The following is a 13908-nucleotide window of genomic DNA, read 5'->3' as shown; positions in this document are numbered from 1 at the left end:
CAGCCCATGATGAAGAAGCAACATTATGCAGTCCCAGTGTCAAAATAAAGTACAGAAAATAGAGCAATCATCTGGATCTCTATTATTCTGAGATAAGTCGTCAAATAAATGATAGCAGAGTTTATTTCCAATATGTACAACTGGACAGAGTGTCAGAGTTCCACATACGCATACCCTTTGACCATCTGATTTCACTCACTTCGTATCAGCAGTCCTGAATGTGAACAGGGACAGATGTAGGTTATTAACAAAACGTTTTATCTATTTTGTTCTTAAGATGGAATATTGGAATGACATTAAAGCAATTCTGGTCAAATAAGTAATCCATTTACATCACTACACAAAAAGTTTGTAAAATGTGATCTGGTAATTCACTGATACAAATTCAATGATCTCTACAGTTTTATCCTCAGCTCACAAATTAACGTTCTCACAAAGGAACTGCTTATTGTGAATTAAGTGGCTCAAAATGAGTAAACTGTGTAAGTTACCTAAATGAGTAGTAGAATATTTGGATTCATGTAGACAGGGTTTATTAATTCAGATACTTCTCAAGGTTTGAATCCTGACAGAGCCATAAGCACTTGAGATTTCTAAACCTAGAGCATCTGACAATCATACTTTACAAACTGAAGGAGAGATTTTACCTTAACCTACCTAAATGCTAATCAATTTTCAAAAGTATTTTAAAAATGCAGTTAAATGAGGTATTGCTTTATGAAGATTACAAATATGGCGGAAAAATTGCTTACCACAATGTTGTGACACACAGATTATATTACTGTTCAGGAAACTCTCGACACAAAGGAAAACCAGTAGTAATTGGAAAATATTAACATTATCTGAGGTTGGATAATATTAAAGCTTTAATTTCAAGTGAAAACCCATTTTTGACTGAATCAGCAAAAACACTGGGTCTGGCAGGGTTGGCCCTCCTGGTGTTGAACTACAATTCCATGAAGTCCAAGTGACCATGGCCACTGATGAGAGATGCTAGAACTGAAGTTCAGCATCATTTGGAGAGTTGATGCACGGCCACACAATTGACCTATCTCAGTTGTCTGTGGAGTCTATCCGTGTCTACAAGATAACTAAGTTTGAAATGTTTATCATAGATTGTTAGTTGAGTGACAGTAAGTCAGTATACATACAACTTACGAACATGGATAGTCTTTCATTTTATATCACATTTCCTGCAAAATCAATGCTGAATTCTTTTTATTAATGATTTCAGTAATATGCACATATATCGAAGTAGAATAATCATGTTTTTAAATCTGAAGCATTAACAACCATATCTCTAATTAGTTGCATGTACTCAATATAGAAAAAGGTTAACAGAGCATTGCTCCTGACTTACCAAGTATGAGCTTTTGGCAGGTTATTTGTGCTGGCATCAATCTGGTGAATGGTAAACAGTCTTGGGCCAGCAGCACCTAGAATTGCATCGAAGATGATACTGTTCAATATTATACAGCATTAATCTAAGAACATACTACAGCTCAGAGAAGCAAACACTGCTGAGTAAGAAAGGATGTGCATGTGAGCAAGCACATGTCAATATATACATATACATGCATGTGCACAGTATATCCCATTTAGGAATTGATCTAAGACTTTATAGGGCATATTGGACTAGAACCAATTATGCAGATCAAAGTTATACTTCAATTAGTGTTGTAAAACAGTTGCTTCAACCCCAGAAATATGCACTGTTTCTAAAGGTACATCATTCATGAACTACTAACTAGCATTGAATGCTTATAAAACTCAAGTTATATGCTATGTGCCACAGCAGGCAGGGTGTGTGTCCCACTGTGCCCATGAAAATAAAGTAAAAGAAAGAAAATCAGAGATTTGAGTCTGATTTTCTGCAAAATTGTACCTGGTCCAATGGGAATTGTTACTGAGACAACTATGATCAAACTAGGTGGACAAAGCAATGGAAATATTTGGTGGATGAAGCAAATTTATAAATTAAATGGAATCAGATGCAGGTTTACCCACTGAAAAGAATAGGGCTTAAGTAGCCATGACCATTCCAAATGTGATTCAACATGTACCCAGCCTACAGGCTGCAGCATGTTTCAGTTAGGTTTTTAACAAAAAATCTGTTTTGCAATACATGCTGATTGCATTTGAAATATTATAAAACCCTACTTGGAAAGAGCAATGTTTGTGGCAGTAAAATTGGACTCAGGAGAGCAATGGAGATTATTGTTTTTACCTTGTAATGCTTTGAAACCCTGGAGAGGCACTCTGGATGACCCAGTCACGAACTGTAGTAATCGAGCCCTCCTCTCCTCCTCAAAGAGCTCCACAGCTTTCCAGAACCACTTCACAATGTTGCTATCTGGGGTGCAGTGTTTTAATCTTGTATTGGCCTTCCAGTCACTAACATCTATCTTCCCAAGGCCACAAATGATAAGCTGTTGAGAATTGCACACATAAAGGTCAATGGCATTAACCACATGAAGCTGCAACTTAAAATCAGAAGCTACAAGATCTCAGGGACAGGGGACTTGAGATATTGTCTAACTTTTAATAATAAGTTCCTTATGCTCAGTATGAAATGATAATCAGTTTAAGATTTTAAAAATAAAGGGATTTTTTTCCCCAAAATGAATTGCCCCAATTTTAACAGTCAAACAGAGTTGCTTGGCAAGTGGGCACCATACAAACTGAATGGATGAATATACAAATAAATAAAGAGTACCTATTTTCCATATTTGAGAAGTCTCACAAGTAAGACCGACTGTACAAGAAATAAGTAGACTATATAGAACATGATGTAGGAACTGGTAAGCAAAATTCGTTCTATGAAATGTATTACTTGATTCTGAAGCTGCCATCCTTACTGTGTAGCTCAGTAATCTACAATGTTTTCCAGACCAAAGGCCTCACATACCTTTTGAGGGACCTTCTGGGGACCGTACTCCAAAACAAGTTGGGCAAAAACGAACATTTAATCTGCTTTTATTCCATTTAAATTTAGATAATATTCACTGCATTTTATTCCAGTCAGTGAAGTTTAGGGCTGGCAGGAGTGCTGGCATCCTTTTCCCAACTGCCTTGCTTCTAACGAGAGGCGGTTCTAACAGGCTTTCTGGCTATCTGGAACTTCTGCTTGTGCTTGGAGTGATGAGAACAGGCAGTCTGGCACAGAATGGCGATCAAGCACATCAAGGGGAGAACAGGCGCACAGTAACAATGTCACAGACTTCTCCATCTTTTCTTGCTCCGTAAATCTGGTTTACAATGGGAAAGACGGGACTTCTACAAACATCTCACATGACCATATGAGCTCATCTCCGGCTCTGATTACTGGCCACACACAAAGCATGACTTTGTGCCTCTCTTGTCTCTCTCTGTGAGTCTACATATTCTAGATGTCTGCATGATTTTGGCTGCAAATGCATTGGAAAGGAGGGAAGTTCCCACAGGTGCGCGCTCACACACATTCCATATAGAAGAAATATATTGATAATTAACATACTAACCTCAAGTTCCTTCTCATCAAATGTTTTCAGCAGATGCTGTGGAATTACTTCATTAAAACCCTTCTGCAGAGCCAGAAACTGAGCTTCAATTCCTCTTAAAAATCGCCAGTTTACATATAGCCTGCAACAAAGTGCATGTTCTATTGGCAAAGGGGTGTCTTCACAATTATCACTTTAGATTTTTTTGTCCACAAACTGCAGATTCTGCTACCAGAAACACAGAGACAAACCAACTGTGCTAAGTTGCAGGGGGCGAGGGGGGGAAATAAAAATATTATAAAATAAATGAATATATAAGCATCTACATGCTAAACGCACCTCATTAATTTATGCACGTGACAATTCTGTCTAGACAGAACACCATAATGGGTAACTTTTAAAATACCTGACATATTCTTTTTTATTCTCCTCTGTGACAGGAATGCTTTTGCCATTGGGCTTAAGTTCATGCTGTATGATTTCACCATATGCATTATGCTCCACACAAAATGTATGGTCTAAGACTCCTGTAATATCATTCTCCCTGAAAAATTAGAGAAAAATAATTAAAATGTAAATGTCTAAGCATACTGTGTATTTTTCATCTCAAATAAAACAACAACGAAAATTTACTTCTACAGATCTCTCCCTACAATGTCAACCTAAATAGATGGTGTATTTCCCCCCTCTTCCTTACCAAACTTTTCTCATAAATGAATTAATGAAATTCTAAAACATTCTGAAAAATGAAGAACCTTCCCACTCCAGGCTTAGACTTTCCAAAGCTATCAGTCTCCCCAATGTGGCTATCAAACGTTTAGAAAACTGTAAACTGACAACTACAGAATAGTTGTTTCTCCTATTCTTAGATTAAGAGGCTAAGTAATGGTGAATTTCTAGCTTGTGGTAGGTTCCTGTCTAGTGTCTGTGCAGTGTGTGCAAACCAATGGATTAACGTAGAGGTACAGTATGTGAGTAAATACACATCTACTAGAGAAATTTTGGGGTAATAGTGAATTTAAGAAAACAAGTTAAAAAGAAAAGGGTTTCTGAACACATCCTTTATATCTTTCCCATAGAATACCTCTAAGAAAATAATGATCTTCAAGAGGCAAGGAGTAGACATTTTAAAGAGTTTAAATAATTCTAGTTTGAAATCAGTTTAACAAAACAGCCACTAACTATAAATAAGCAGTATATACCCATTCCAGAAACAGTATAATTTTAAACGGAATGTACATACAGTATCCATACTAAGCTGTTGTGAAGATCTGGGTCAACTAATTCCATGTCATCCAATGTAATTGGCTTTCCTAGCAGCTGTTTGTAAAAAGGCAACGTAAAGCCCCCATCAATATAATGTCCGTGAAACACAGCCATCCCCATGATTCGCCCAACAAAGTGGAAGTAGGATAAATGTTCCTGGAATTGAAAGAATATGTAATCAGGATCAAGTCCAGATTCTTTTTATCGGTTCAATCAAATATCACAATATAAGTAAGAGCAGTAAAAGTGCCTGTGTTACTTCCACCACTGAAGAAACATCTTACTGTGTATAAACTACTGTCATTCAGAAACTCATTTTCTAGCCATCTAATCTTATAACTAGAATAATGTCCTTATATTTAGCCCAAGGCTTTCTTACCATGTAAAGCCTTTATTTCTTAAAATTTAGCCGATTTGTGTTCATCCATTTTCATAATCTAATGGCTCACATTTATTTAAAATCTTTTTTTCCTCCCAAGTATTGCCTCGGGGTGCCATGAATTTTTATAGTTTTCTAGAGTTTTTATTGATAGTTTGGGGGAGGGGGCTGTGGTTTTTACTGTTTTGGGAGTCTTAAGGTTGTTACCATATGGGTGGCTATACAGGTAGACCTTGGTTAATGACCACTCGTTCAGTGACTGTTCAAAGTTATGATGGCACTGAACAAGTGGTACTTACGATTGGTCCTCTGAAGTTGCAGCGTCGCATGGTCACGTGATTGTCTTTTGCGACCTTCCCTGACAGCTTCCCACAAGCAAAGTCAATGGGGAAGCTGGCAGGGAAGGTCACAAGTTGTTCTAGTAAATCTCCCGCCCCCGGCAACAATCCACCCCACCCTGCCATGCTTGCGGGGTATACCCTCACTCGATCTCCCACACCCCGCAGCAGCCACCCAACAGCCCCACCACTTCTTGGGCTACTGGGTCTTTTTGTTTACTTAAGATGTTTTGGAGGGTTTTAGTTGGTTTGTGTGTTATAGTAATGCCATGTGTTTGTAACAGTCTGTTGGTTGTTTCTGAGATGTTCTGAAGTATGGTAGTGGATGATAGTGTCATCCTTTTCATAGCTTGGGCTGAGTGGTCAGGAACTTTTTGATAAAGTTGCACGAGTATCCATTTTGTTGGAAGATGTTGCACAGGTGATGTTTCCTTGTTTTAGTGTTCTGGGTTGCTGCAATGCATTTGTACTTGTCTGAATAATGTTCTTATACAGCTCATAGGTAATGACGTTACCTAGTTGGGTAATAAAATATCTGCAAGCAAACAACCAAGCTCAGAGAGCACCAAGGACTCCATACTACCATTCCCTCTTGCAGTCAGTCAGCTTGGCTATGAACATGGAACATACTGATCCTTCCTTGCAAGCAAAATCCCAAAGAGACATGAGTTCCGCAGTGCATTAGTTGGATTCAGCTTTGAGATGTGGTGCTGGCCACCAGCTTGGCTGACTTCAAAAAAGAGTTGGACCAATTCATGGAAGTCATGGGGATCAATGGCTATTAGGTCTGATGGCACTGCCTCTGAAGGCCATCTGCTGGGAGACTAGTAGACTTCTTTGTGTAGTTGGTTTGCCACTGTGAGAACAGATTGCTGGACTAGATGGGCCAGTGGGTTGACCCATCAGGATACTTCTTATGTTCTTATTCCTCCAGCAAGTGCAGCCCTTCCTCTGATGGAAGGGGAGAGACAACGTATCTTGAATGAGATGCTCTGTCAAACCATATACTCTTTTGCACTGCAAATAATAGGGAGAAAATTGGCTAACCTTGAGATTTGTTTTTCTCCTGTTATTAGTATTCCAAATAATGTCATGACAGGATTTCAGACACTTCTAGAATAAACTGTACATGGGTACTCTGGACCTCTACATAAGATGATGACTGGGTATTGCTAAAAATAACTGCAATGACTGACAACTATTGTTTAATTTCTTTTCCTTCCTATAGAATGTGAATTGGGTGTGGTCATTGGTAATGCACAACCGTATGTCAAGATGCTGGATTGCTTAACAAAATTGAGCCCTATCTATCTTCTGTCTTGCTCTTTGTTGGCAATTCTCTCAACTCATACATGTTGGTGGTTATGTTATGCTTATAATGTGTCCATTCTTCTGCAATCTTGATTTTGTATTTATGTTTAATTATTTTTAATAGTTGTTTATCTTTGTTTTTAACTGTTTTGTTGTATGCCATCCAGAGTCACGTTTGTGAAAATGGGCAGCTATATAAATGTGCTAAATAAATAAATAAATATGTATTACATATAATAGAATGGTTGCCATAAGCCCCGCTTATTACTGAGAAAGCAACTAAAATTGCCTTAAGACTTACCCATTACTTGGATGTAATGGAAAGAAAACTGCCTACAAGAGTTTCTCAGATTTGGGCACAACTGTGTGTAACACAGGAATTAAAGAAGAAAATTGTATCTCCAAATCACAAATTATAAATAAACAACTTGCAATCAGCTTTATTTTAAAGATTTCAAGATCTCATGGAAAAATATTTAGCACATATTAAGGTACCTTTCCTTTCAGGCAAAAAAACCCTTCTCCATTTTCGTGAGCTGAGGATCATTACATTATAAAACCTAAATTTCCTTAAAAGCAAAAACTGAAAAGGAACTTGCTGGTCAAATAAGGCATAAGCCTTAGAAAAGTGTTTCATCATACCGGGTTAACAGCAGAATCTGGATTTATCTGTAATGTATAGATGTCATCACGGGAATACTGGAAGAGGCCATAATACGGATTCAGCATTTCATGGGATAGCAAATAGAGCCATTCCCTGAAGAAAACACAAACATTGCACAAGACGACAATTTTCAATGAAGTCTTAGGCAAAAGGTGACAATATGACCCAAATATAAAACAGCAATTATTCATTATTGTGTCCTAAGGCTAACTCTTTAAGATGTTCTCATCTCAATTTGTCTGAATTAAGCATCTTACTGCTTTGTCTGGGCTTCCATCATTTCATGCTCCATTTGTAGCAAGGAACAATTTACCAACTATACATGGAGTATTGCTTCCAAAATTCAGCATCCTGAGAATGGAGCTGCCAGGAAGTGTCTGAAATCTATAGAAGACACTTGGTGAAATGTTGGAAGATGGAGGTGGGGCAAAGACTAGGCAGGATTATGGTGGCAAGAAAAGACAAGCAGCTTCAGTTCCCTGCCTAGCATTTTGTATTTCCACAGAGTAGCATTCTGTAAAGTAAGGAAGTACACTAGGAAGAAAACACTGGTAGAAATAACATAGTTATATTCTAGGATCCCAGCTATATTTTATTATTTTATATTTAAGAAAAAGAGGCAAACAAGTAAAGGGTTAACATTATTTACTCAGAACAAGCAAAAGAAAAAAGAAAAAACTTTTTAGCTAAATTGAACAGTTTTCTTCTATTTAAAATAGTCTGTCCATACAAGAAGGAAAGTAAAAGGGAATAAATAATTAATCCAATAAGAAATGCTGGTATTTACATTTTTTAGATTTATAATAATAGGATATGAATTAAAGGCACAAAACATACAGTTATGTCTGAGGAATTTAAATTACCTTGAAACAATTTTTTATACTGCTTCTGCTCACTGTACACCTAATTCTGGTTATGGCAGTCCCATGGCATATGGTTCAACTCAGCCTCAGCATGCTGAAATATGCCATCACTTGCTATTACTTTAAAAGCTTACATTTTAAAGTGCTAAATGTTAGCTTAAGTAACAGAAACCCCCTCTCGCCACCAATTAACAGAATTTCCCAGCGCTTCAGAGATTTACTTTTCTGGCTTTGATTCATTTAGTCTCATTGCCAATAGGTCTGCTCATGCCAAAATGAACTGAACTGGAAGACAACTGCCAATCTACATCATTACTTAGAATTGTACCTATTCTACTTTTAAAAGACAGATAAAATGTTACTAAAGAAAGCTGGGGATAAAACTTGGGAGGGAAGGAAAGAGGTTATGCTCCTCACTAAGGGGCTCATGAAGCATCTGCTGATGTCTATGCACAGTGCAAATATAGAAGACTAAGAACTACCCCTGGGTAGCCACCCTTCACTTATTTAGTTGTGAGAGAGAGAACTATTCAAGAAACAAGGTAAGGATATAGTTGGAACTGTAGCCGTCAGCCTCCAAAACTATCCTACCTGCAAATCACTTTTTCCCACTACCCTTTGCCTTCCTGTTGTTTCATTGTTTTCCATTCTCCCACTCCAGACTTCGCTTACAATGGACAAGATCATACCTAGCATTTAAAACTCCTGGGACAATAGAGATATTGACATAGCAAAAAAAAAAAAAAAGAACAAATAATAAAATACGAAAATGCAGCAGCACTGTTGACTGTTGCAATTTACCCCAGCTTAGTATTACAATGTATTCTTGTGTAATAACAGAAAAAGCTGACACTGGCCTGAATTCAGCATTCCTTTATTCTAAGAAAACACTTTCTGAAAGAAGATTCCTTCTTCCCTCTGCAGCTCCCTGACAATCTGCTCCAGAGCATCAGAGATAAAACTCTTTGGAGAGGAGTCAAGAAACTACAGGGGAAAATCCTGAAAGTGCCTCCCCCTTCCCTACATGCCATTTCCACTTCCGTGAACAAAAGCCCAAAGTCCCCTTTCCTTGCTTTACAAAATAAAAATATCAGTTGAAACATTCAGAACTAAAAACAGCGCCATCCCCTACCACTCTCATCCTACTTTTTTGGAATCCACTTCATTTTTAAGCTGAATATATAGCCAGAAAACAAAAGAATTGGAATAGAGGGAAATGCCATTTCAAGCAAAACAAGGCAAGGTAAGGTAGGGCTTCTTTGCTTTATGAAGTATTACCACAAGGTGGAGCCTTATTAGTAAACCTTCATTTTTCTAAGCCCGGGTGAGGAAAAACCCCCAATATATTTGATCCAAAGATTTTGTTTGTCCTGTGACTGCAAGATGCTCTTCCATTCAAAGAATAATTACTCTGAAATTGTTATAATCACTGTGGATGCCAGCAGATTAGAAAAACATACCAGCTCCTAACCAATCTTGACCAATTTTGAAAGTCAAACTTACTTAACACTTGGCTGAGACTACCAGGAAATGCCAGGTTTGTAAACTAGACTGGGAAGTCAAAAACACCCCCAAAAGAATACAATGGCAAATTTACTTTTGTATTGTGACTAAGAGAACTATGTGGACACATCCATGAAGTTGCCAGGAGTTGAGCTTAACTCAAAGGTAGACTTTATCTGTTCTTAGCCCCTGCTGGCTCTTTATTGGTCATATTTCCCAATTTGGGATGGCAAAAAGCAAGCTCTGAGCATATGAGTTTCCAAGATCAGTCCTTTGCATGGGCTATCAGAGGAGGTGAAAGCGTTATGAGCATAAAATGCTTTATTCTGGGAGAATACAACCAAGGGCTGCTGACTACCTTGTTAAGTTATACATATTTCGCTCTAAAAAGATGTCAGATTAAGGGACAGTCTTGGCATATGAAATGCTGCTAGTGCACTAACCAACTTGAAAGAAAAAAAACCCCCTAACCCCATTTATTCTCCCCTGCATTTAAATTTACCAGAAACTGCAGAAAGTTGCTTCCAATTCTGCTCTCAAAGGAACTAGGACCTAAGGTTATCCTCAATTATCACCTTATTTTTTTAAAACAAAAAACAAGGTAAAGTATTATATATTTTAGGCTGTATGTTGTTATTCACCTGGCAACACCTCCATAATCAAGGCCTTCTTCCCCACGAAATTTTATCATTAATCTCTTCCATAGATCTTTCGGTCTCATCTTCATGACTTGTCTGTAAGACTCCTGGAATTACATTAGATATGTATTAGCCTAACACTTCCTATGTTTTCAACTTGAACTAGACTATATAATCTTAATTAGCAAATGTGTTAAGTTTTATTCTTGATTTTCAGGCCAGTAAAAATGCCATTAGTGTTCAGAGGTACTGCTTGCATAGGTTTTATACATTCAAGTATGTTCTGTTCAGTACCTGGTTTACTTGAGGAAAAAAAAATCTGTATTTTATGAGTTTTGGCAAACGTATACTCTTCTAATATAAGCTCCACAATTCCCGCAAAATTCCTGGAAACCACCCTGCAAAGTTATGTTATTTGGCCTTGTCCATATTTATTCTAATCTAAGCCCTATCAATTTAAAAAAATGACTTAATTCTGAAAAAGACTGTAGCTCGATTAAAGGAGAACATATAAAAATTAATTTCAGACTTTACCAGGAAGATGCTGTCTCCATAAAATCATAGGTTCCCACTGAATCTCAAAATATGCATTGTAACTCAATGAAGTCTAAGACTTTTCCTCCATTTGTAGTGCAAATCACAGATCACCATAATAGTAGGCACTACCCTTTATTTTAATATCTGCAATAATCTATGATCCTCACGTTACCTCAAAAATTTCTTCCCTGGAGACTTCTATACGACAGTGTCCAGCTTGGGGCTGCTGCTGGGATAGCTCTTGCCTCAAAATCTTGAGCTTTTGTACTAGATCTCGTTTGTACCTTGGCACAGTAAGACATTCAGCCTCATCTGAAAGCTGGCACAGCGAAACGACTTGTTGCTGCTGTTGTGGCTGATCTTTAAGCTGATTTTGACGGCTGAAAAGAAACAGAGCAACGCTGACTAATTCCAAGACTTCCAGTTGTTCTCATTTCCATGACAAAATAAGATGCATGTTGGAAAAAAAATATTCAGTGTGCTGTTCCATTAAAATTCTCTGAAGGAGCCTGGAGGAGTACATATCTCTGCTTCTTTTAATACTGGACATTTCAACTAGTTTATTTATAAAAAATAAACTGATCAAAGCACAATGTGGACATTACTCAAAATGTCTCATACTGCCTTATCTTCCAAGATTTTCAGTTATGTCAAAACCCAGATAATCTAAAAGGGGGAAACCACCATAAATTTTAAATGCTTTACCTGAAAAATTAACTTACAAAAATGCTTGTAGACACAGTTTGGCTAAGATGGTGTCTGCTGTACCTGAATTAGTCTTAACCACAGGAATGTAGGCAATTTTACAATTGGCACAGATAAATGAACATTTTCACTAGCTATTAAAGAAAAAATGTTTTACAGCTATGTTCAGACAGTGAGGGGGGAAAACATATTCAAGGTAGGACCTTCTGACATTTTTTATAGTTACAAACTCATGCCAAAATCTGCAGCATTTTAAGTAGAATGAACATTATTTCAGAATACAGGTTTTGCTAAGAGAAAATGTCTAAACCTTATTGCTTAAAAGACTATAGGAAATGTCAGATGAAAACTGTGAAAGCAGTGTAATTCTTAGTAGTTACAATGTGGAAAAACTGAATTCATTGCCTCTTCCAGTTATTAGCAGATGCCAATGATAAACAAAGCCAACCTTGTCAATCAAATTCATTATTTTACCAGAAATGAGAGGCAAATATATTTAGAGGAAACATAATAATTCTGATGGGTAATACAGCACAACGCAGTTTTACCGTTCTTTTCAAAACATTAATGAAAAATTCAGTAAAGACTTAAACACAGCTACCATATATTCTCATGGATAAGCTCATCCATGGATAAGCTGGCCCTCAATTTTCTTAACCAAAATACCAAGAAAAGTGTTCCACCCCAGGTAAACCAACCTTCAAAATTTTAGTATGTTTTAATTTTCACAATTGGCTTATCCACAGGTGGCACATTTTTCATGATATTTTGGTTACAAATTTGAGGGTCAGCTTATCCGCAATGAGCTTATCTGTGAGTATATACAGGTAATTTTAAGAAGTATTACCAGATATACTTGCAGATAAACCCATCCATGGTTAAGCCAAACCCAATTTTGGGGATGTATTTTTGAACCTAAAATTCTTGGCTTATCCACAAGTATATATAGTAAGCATTTTACTCCAGCACTAATGAAAATACTAAGTATGTCTAATTCTGCACAAACAACACTGCCTAAAGCATTAGAGCCAAAAGATTTTCTTTCTACTCTGAAAGCAAGCAAGCAAGCAAGCAAGCAAGCAAGCAAGCAAGCAAGCAAGCAAGCAAGCAAGCAAGCAAGCTAGAGTTACCAAACTAGAAATAAGCTAGCAAGCACAAAATCTCCAAGATTTGGGACACAAAGTGAGAAACGTGGTCAAGGTATTAAAATGCCCAATTTCCATGCTTTCAATCCCTTCTTACAGTTAGGTTGTTTAAGAATCAGGAGAGCAAATAACACCAGACTTAAATTTTCAATCACCAACTTATTGCTCATTTGAAAGTATTTATATAACCTTATAAATGCTTCTGTCTTCATTAGCATCTAAGGGTATGTAAATAAAATTTAAAGAATATAATGAACTCAATCTGTTGCTCAATAATTCACCTCTACAGTTCATAATAGGGATGTTCATGCCTTTTGGTCAAGACTGCAGAATCCTATTCGGGATTAGATTTCATCAGATAGCACCATACGACTAGTAATAGCTTGTGTTGTGAACTCAAGACTATCTTTTGTTTCTTCTTTTTACCCCTTGTCATCTGGTTATTATGGCAAAGTTGCAAAAGACATATTAGAGCTCACTTGCTCTAATTCTCAGAATTTTCAGAATTTTCTATATTATGCTCTGAGAACTCTGCTGTAAGTTCCAGCTGATCGCTGAGTAGTGGAATAACTATGTTTTAGACAGCATGGTAGGTGATGATGCTTTGCCTTCATCAGAGAAAGCATGTTCGTTACAAAGAGATGGCTGTTTCAGTATGGACCATGGCTCCCAGGATGCCTTGCTTGCTGTTAACAGATGGATGGATTGTCAACCATGCTTACTCTTATCGTGAACCACAGTTTCCAACCTGGGTACCAAGCATTCAGCCAGCATAATCCAGAAGCAGTCAGGACAGGACATCATCAACAAATGCTTTCTTCCTCCATTCTTTATGCCAAGTAATAAAAGAATGGCTATTGTTTTTAAACACAGTTCTGGCTGTCAGAACTTTCTGTTCTTCCAGTCACAAGTTTTCTGCTATCAGCAGTTACAACCAGCAATTCTATTTTTCCCCAGTTAAAAAAATGTCATGTTTAAACTTACCTGCTTAAAGTGGAATGGCAAAAGAACTCATGAAGCATTTCACAGGAACAGGAAGAGCTTCATTTGGATTTTAAAAATTAGGTTTTTTTATGCTCT

The 13908-nt window shown here is 37.2% G+C and overlaps 1 protein-coding gene across 1 annotated transcript in view; it reads right to left on the bottom strand.

Moving 5' to 3' along the window:
* The window catches only part of SMURF2 (SMAD specific E3 ubiquitin protein ligase 2), a 70523-nt gene that overhangs the window by 2107 nt on the left and 54508 nt on the right, over positions 1-13908 (bottom strand). The window contains exons 11-18 of the mRNA XM_063293496.1: positions 11151-11358; positions 10445-10548; positions 7416-7530; positions 4723-4901; positions 3886-4023; positions 3501-3621; positions 2228-2429; positions 1361-1436 (exon numbers count right to left, since the gene is read on the bottom strand). Coding sequence (XP_063149566.1) covers positions 1361-1436; positions 2228-2429; positions 3501-3621; positions 3886-4023; positions 4723-4901; positions 7416-7530; positions 10445-10548; positions 11151-11358 — 1143 coding nt within the window. The remainder of the gene's footprint in view (positions 1-1360; positions 1437-2227; positions 2430-3500; positions 3622-3885; positions 4024-4722; positions 4902-7415; positions 7531-10444; positions 10549-11150; positions 11359-13908) is intronic.

Source organism: Candoia aspera, chromosome 2, assembly GCF_035149785.1.
Source record: "Candoia aspera isolate rCanAsp1 chromosome 2, rCanAsp1.hap2, whole genome shotgun sequence".
Classification (NCBI taxonomy): Eukaryota; Metazoa; Chordata; class Lepidosauria; order Squamata; family Boidae; genus Candoia; species Candoia aspera.
This window is presented reverse-complemented; position numbering and strand designations above follow the sequence as displayed.